Here is a 7,459-nt window from a genome sequence, read left to right on the forward strand (position 1 = left end):
GGGCTTCGTGTGCACTTCACTGGGGACCAAAACCTCGAGATGGTTCTATCTCTACTAGCCGGACCACCAGTTGAGGTTGTACAGGGGTACTTGAAGTAAGGATAATGCCAAGTGCGTGGTGTGTGTTCCTGGTTGTTTCGATAATAATTCGATAATATTACCAAATATAAACATGGAAACCGAACCATGGAAATCGGTACCTCGCTGAGTCCTAAATTCCATCAGATGTTCTTTTGATTGTAATGGCATCCGTTGTGAATTTGGGAAACGGACCATTGAGGGGCAGTAATGCGTGAGGTCCTACAAATCTGGGCTTAGGCCAGGGACTACCTCCCCGTGGTTCCCCGTGGGTGCAATTCCAGTCCTTTTCAATAAGAAAAGTGCTGTCATTGTAGCGAAATGTCCTCCGGCTTGCTGGCAGATCTGGATTTTTCCAAGACCGGAGAAACTTGGCAGCGGATTCGCGTTTTCCGGAAACCATAACCCGGCAGGGTTGTTTCCTTATAGCGGCATTGAATGTCCCTAACGAAAAATTTCGAAGCGAAAGAATCGTAAAGAACCACGGATGGGACTTGGAAAAATTTGTTCAACAATCAACATGATCACATCGAGAATATCTCAAATACGAAAAATGAGTATACCTATTCGTTCCTGAACAGCCTAGGCAGGATATTGACTAAAGAAAAGTTGATGCAATTATTGTTGGTACGTCAAAATGGTTATCCACATTCTCAATCCTCCTGGAAAAACCGGCCAGCGGGTGATTGGCGAGTCAAAATGTCGGTCATTTTGCGTTCCTGACATCAAATTACGCTTATAAACACAGCTTTCATGTTGAGTGACGAGTATCCGACTGTCCCTAACGAAAAATTTCGAAGCGAAAGATCCGAAAAATCCTACGAATGGGACATGGAAAATTTTTTCAACAATCGACATGGCCACATAGATGTAGTATCGGCGATTTTCAGACCTAGTTTTATTATTTTATTAAAGTAGAACCCGCGCTCTCTCACTAATGGCACCTAGGCCATTAGTAGCTGGCCCACTCCGCCACGTTTGGGGAATTTCTCATAGACGGAAAATGGCAGCCAGAGCCCCAAAACGGTGGTGGGGGAAGAGGCACAGTTGGATGAATCGGGGGTGCCAAGGGTATTTTCTTAAGAGGAGTAAGTAGTAAGGAGTTAATAAAGAGAGTATAGAGCAGAGAGCGCGTGTAGAGTTAGAGTAAAATCGAGGAGTGATAGAAGTTGCTTCTACGAGGATTATTTAGATTTAGACGTTTTTGTTTCATTAATCAGTGTCGGAAAAATTTAAGTGTATAGAGTTCTTTGTAAAACCAAGTGTTACGCTAGTGTTTATTATCAATAATACAATTTGCTAGAAATTAAACCGTTTTTCTCTTTTTAAAAAGTATCCCCACATAGAGAATATCTCAAATACGAAAAACGAGTATACCTATTCGTACCTGAAAAGCCTGGAAAGGATATTTACAGAGAAACAAGTAATATGCATAAAAGATAATATTATTACAGGAATTAAATATAGCCTTATGAACAAATGAAGTATTACAAATTTCTTACAGAAAATGATAACTTTATTTAATAAACATTTATTTACATGGGATATAAAAATTCGATATTAATATCAAGTGGCTACAATTTAACTATTTTCATCTGTAACTTCAGTAATAGTTATATTCGATTTTTCCTCTGCCGGTATTATCGTGACGATTGGTCGATGATAACTAAAGTACGTTACAAAAGTATTGGATGAAACACCATCAAGATATCTCACAAATACAGCATCTATTGTTGTTCCATATTTGGTAGTAGATTCTCTTGGATTATTATTGATTTGCAATTGAAATTCTTCTTGAAGAAATGTCATTAATGGCATTGATTCAGCTCTTGCAAAATTTACATTAAAGTCTCCAGCTAAAATTAATGGCAATTTATATTTATTTGTTTTAAAAATTATTGAACCTCTTTGGCTATAAGGAAATAACCTTTCATGTAAAAATGAAATTATATGATCGATTTTGTTATTAGGTGAAATGTATACTACAATCATAAGTAATTCACTTCCGTCTTCTAGTTTAACATGTGAAGCACACATATCACCAATAGATGTTTGGGAAACATGAACTTCTGTAGCATTTTGAACTGCTAGATCCATGTTGAGTGTAGTAATATGTGAAGTGTTATTGTTTTTGTAAATGGCCACTCCAGCGGCTCTAGCATTTGGTCGTTTAAATTTTGCAATACAATGAAAGTTACATACGTCAACTGCTTCATCTGCAGGACACCATGTTTCAGTTAGCAACAAAAAGTTACAATTTCTACAAATAGGATCTTGTAAATCAGCAGCATGTTTCCTGAGACTTTGACAGTTTAAAGTGTATATGGTTAATTTATTTCTGGAGTTGATAAAATCAGTGATCAATCCTTGCAATGTAGTTAGTCGGTTTAAAGATAATCTTTCAAATTCGTGCTGTAAGCTTGAAACTGATGGATCAACTCTCCTTCCATAATAAAATCTTAAATCATCCGTACTATTATATATAAACAACCCTTCAGCACTCGTTACTCGTGTTAAAGCTACGTAAAGTAATGGAATACTATGACTTTTACTATACTCATACACCACCTCGTCATAAGTACCTCCTTGAGACTTATGAATAGTCATAGCACATCCTGATATCAATGGGAAATGATTTCTTTTACCCACAATAGTTTTATTATTATTGAGTGATATTGCTGAAGTTCGACGCACAATAGGCACAGCACGTTTATCGATATAATGTTCTGCAACAAAGGCAGCGGCTTTTCTTCTAGCCACTGTACCAGTGTTTTTATCTGGAAAAACTAGCCATATGCGAGTAACTTGATTTTCTTCGTTTTGTTCGATATGAATAAGGTTTCCAACGGCGCCATTAGCTAATCCGTCTACCACGTCTATGTTAGTTGTAATAATGTAAGGTTTGCCAATAACAAAAATAATTTCGTATGGCAACCCTCCTGTATCAATCACTGACATCTTGTGCAATTTTTGTCTCATATTCGCTTCCTGCTCATGATTAGTACAGCCAGAAATCACGTCTATTGCAATTGAATCTATTTTATTTTCAGTTTGTAGAGCTTGCATGTTGTATGCGTTAACCGATGCATTATCATGGAATAATCGTACACCACTTGGACACCGTTGTGAGACATCTTCCTTCGTAAAAAATCTGGACTCGATAACGGCCAATTCATTATCATTTAAAATTATACCACTACCAATTTTAGTGAGAATAGAAGCAAACATTTCGTTATTTTGACGCATTATTTGAGTTAATTCGTAGAATTTTAATCCTCGCCAAAGTAAGGGTCCAACCATCCGTTGTTTTGACTGCTTATAGATTGGAGTTGCTCGGACTGGAGGTAGCTGCCGCAAATCTCCAATAAAAATAATGTCTAGTCCACCAAAATTTTCATCAAAATTTCCAGTTATTTGCTTTAGTCTTGCGTCTATTTGGTTCATGAGCTCGGCACCAATCATACTGATTTCGTCAATTATTAAAACTTTGACGTATTTAAATAAGCATCGATATTGTTGTGCTCTTTCTATAGATAACGGAATTAGTTTTGATAACGATATTTTTAATGCAGTATGAATAGTAGTTCCATCAATAGCTACTGCAGCTTTACCAGTCGAAGCACACGTAATATATGAATTGCAGAACCCATCATTTTCAGAAAATCTGTTATAGATTTCCATTATCAATTTTATTACGAAGGTTTTTCCACATCCAGCTGGCCCAGTAAAAAATAATTGTAAAGGAGACTTTTCCGCCAATAAATTGTGATGAATGACGTGTAAAAGCAAATCTTTTTGCTTTTCATTTGCACTTCTCATCAGCTCGCAAAAACGATCATTACTCATGATGTTTTCTCGTCTTTTGGCTATTGCTCCCAAGCTTTTAAGTGTAGCTATACGTAAATCTTCATTAACAGCAGCATCCGGATTTCTGTACAATTCTTCGAAAGGGTTTGGTTCTGGAAATCTTGTAGCCAAGTCTCGAATTTCTGATTCGTTATCTATTGGCTCATCCTCATGACATAACTGTCGGCATATATCAATTGTCTTCTGAACATCAATATTCAACTCAAATTCTTTTCTCTTTTCTAAAATTTCATTTTCGTGTATATCATAGATAGTTGTGAATTTCATATCTGCTAATATTTCTGTATCTTCATTTCTAAATGGTATATGTAAGGTAACCATTTCTCTTCTGTACTCGTTGTAATCCTGAGCCATGTCATAATTTCTATAACGAATAATTCGAGGCTGCTGTTTTTTGACGTATTCCCCCTTCTTGTTTTTGGTATATTTGGAAACAAATTGAGCTAACGAAATAGCTTCCAGTTCTTCTGGCCGTTTCTGATACTTATCATACCAATCTTCCTTCCAAATATCCGTCGATTCGTCATCCAGTTCATCTATTTGTTTTTGTGTTTTTTTAATCCTCTGTCGTTCAATAGGCCAACAAGTATTAATATACTGAATTGCTATTGATGATTTAGACATTGGTAACCGTAGAAGATACCAAGCAGCTTCTTGACTACTCATCTCAATGGTATTTAGCATGTCAACACTCATTTTACGAGTTATTTCAACAATATCAAATTCGGGATTTTCATTCATAACTTCTATTATCTGACGTTGCAAACTACTAATACCTCTGTTGGTCTTATTTACATATTCAACCACGTATGCCGCACAAGAATATTCTTCCGTAATTATTTGGAAATCCATATTAGATTTTAATACATTAAAAACAAACGGATTGAAAGTATTGTGCCATTTTTCGGATGGATGTCGTTTATAGAATATTTTTGGCCTACTAATACCAGATCTTAGAATATCTGTGTATTCTTCGTCTGATCTGATATTATTACTTTCATAATAATCATCAATACTGCCATAATCATTACTTTCTAAGTTAATTCTTATTTCATTATATCTTATCAAATGTTTTTTGTAAAGTGGATCAGTTTTTTCCATCGGTATTAAAATCATTGTGGATTTACAAGGCATGAATGGTGCTTCAAATCGGCACTTTTGCACTGAAGAGGATCTAATTTTTTTGTAGCACGTGAAAGTATGCTTATGGGTAAGTAATTTTATATTTCCGGATGCCTCTGAAGTTGATACTGACACTAAATTATCAATCATTTCTATTGCTTTTTTTTGCTCTGTTCTAAGAATATCGCTGGGAGCATTATCAAGCCATAAAAGAATATGCGCGTGTGGACTTCCACGATGTTGAAATTCAATCCTCAGAAAGTAGTTTATGACTCTAAATTTACCAAAAGGACTAAACTTCTTTGATTGTAAAATCGTCATTATAACATTAACTAGCTTGTTGAAATGAATAGCACATGTTACAGCATCGTTGTTAATTAATGAACTTTTTTGGATAAAGTTGAGTTCTGGTACGATGAGATTTTGCACATCTTCTTTTCCTTCAGCTAATTTATACAGCAATGTTAATAAATCCGGCCACCCTATTTCATTTGCGCTTAGTGTCATGAATGCAGTTGGCTTCCCTAGCTGCCGTATCATTGCAAACAAATCTTTTTTCCTTGAAGACCAATACCAAACTGAATTTGGTATTGAACGTAAGAAAGCTAGATTTGACTCCATGCAGTTATGAATATAGTCTTCAGATTGAACTTGTTCCTTGGTTATAGTGCTATCTGTACCAACAAGTTTAAACGCGATCGTTAAACAGTCACGAACTCGCAGTCTCATAATTTTTACAGCCATATATAACAAGTGATACGGATCGACTCCTCGACGATCCTTACGCCGCAATTCACTAGATGCCATCATAAAAGGCGTAACGTTGACTGTATCTCTGAATTTCCGAAAGTGTCCCATGTAAATACTAGGAAATGATAGCTCTTCGGCATGCTCGTCGAATAATAAACTCTGTGGAATATTCTGTTGCCCTGGCGCTAATCGCAAATATTTTTCCTCATTCCATACCAAAGTTTGTTGTTGAGCAGTAAGGCTTTCTTCAAGATCAATATTTTCGCTAAATTCATTTATGTTCTGTTGTGTAATTAGTGGTGTTTCTTGAATAAAAAATGATTTATCAACTGTAATTTTGTAGTGCTGATATAAAGGTGTAGTAATCAAATAGTATAACCATTTTTTAATTGATCCGATGTTAACTAAGCCATGTACAAAACTACTTTTATGAATCATTTTTTTTTTAATGTGTACATAAATGCAATGTTCATCATTGACATTTCTTGGAAGTGATCGTGCCATTGTATCAACAACAACAGGAACATTGATAATTTGTCCGTATATACCGAATTGTCCTTGAACGTGTCTTAATCTTCTTATTTGCATGAAAGGAATTCGTGGAGAAATAAGCCTTTCAGTGATGAAATCGATTTTTGGTAAATGCTGTGGTATTTTTGGGTAATGAAATCCATTATAAACTGACAAGATAGGAATCTTTTCTTTGTCTAATGCTGATTTACAAGTAGAGCAAATTTTAAGGGAATCCACATTTTCCACATTGGCTATTGTATTAATTATAGTTCCAGATGTAGATGGTTTCTTTAAATCTTTTTCAAACCAAAGTCGATCACAAATTGAACAAGGATGTCCAAATTCATTATTTTTAAAGTTACTGATGAAATATTCATGAGCTGTTCTATGGTGTCTAAATTGACTATAGTTATTCGGAATTTTGGCAATATTTGCGCTTGATGGGTTAGTTAAATTTTGCTGTGGTATGTCAAACACTTCATGCTCCATTTCTCCCAAACCAGTTAAATTTCGAGGATTTGTACTTACTTCATCTATCACGATTATTGGTTCCGTAATTATTTCTATATTTTCTATATTTGGAGAAGTATATAATTCTATAATACTTTCTGCATTCTGTAGACGTCTCCTTCTTTCCGCTTCACGCTGTCTCAATTTTTCTCTGTTCTTTTCCCTGTATCTTTTTTGGCTGTCTCTTTTATTTTGAAGAGTAGATGAAGTAGCACTTACTGGTTCTTCCATTACTTCCATTATATTTGATTTTGAAGAGGTAGACGGTCCGATAATGCTTTGTGAAGATTGTATACGTTTTCTTCTTTCCGCTTCACGATGTTTCAATTTGTCTCTGTTCCGCTCCCTGTATTGTTTTTGATATTCTCTTTTATTGTTCACTCTGAAAAAAATATAAATATGTTAATAAAATCTAACATAAAAATTAAAATAGTCTCGTACTATTCGATTAGTAAAGTCTTACACAACATTGATGGTATGCCTTGTGTTCAACTGATCAGGATGGCGTCCAGTTTCAATAATAATATTTTGTGATGCCTGTGAAGATTGTTGAGAACTGAAATATTTTAAAAAATATGATATTAAAATATACCAAAAAAAAAAAAATGTTGAGTATGGC

At 35.1% G+C, this 7,459-nt stretch overlaps 1 protein-coding gene across 1 annotated transcript; it reads right to left on the reverse strand.

Moving 5' to 3' along the window:
* Window positions 1–1,030: 1,030 nt before the first annotated feature.
* LOC135166083 (uncharacterized) lies at window positions 1,031–7,080 on the reverse strand. Its single transcript, XM_064128055.1, has 4 exons — window positions 2,082–7,080; window positions 1,921–1,934; window positions 1,466–1,546; window positions 1,031–1,156 (listed from the first exon to the last, which is right to left on the reverse strand). Exons 1-4 carry the CDS (start codon window positions 7,078–7,080, stop codon window positions 1,031–1,033), a joined length of 5,220 nt encoding a protein of 1,739 aa, XP_063984125.1.
* Between the last annotated feature and the right edge of the window lie 379 nt (window positions 7,081–7,459).

This window comes from Diachasmimorpha longicaudata, chromosome 9 (assembly GCF_034640455.1).
Source record: "Diachasmimorpha longicaudata isolate KC_UGA_2023 chromosome 9, iyDiaLong2, whole genome shotgun sequence".
In the NCBI taxonomy this organism is placed as follows: Eukaryota; Metazoa; Arthropoda; class Insecta; order Hymenoptera; family Braconidae; genus Diachasmimorpha; species Diachasmimorpha longicaudata.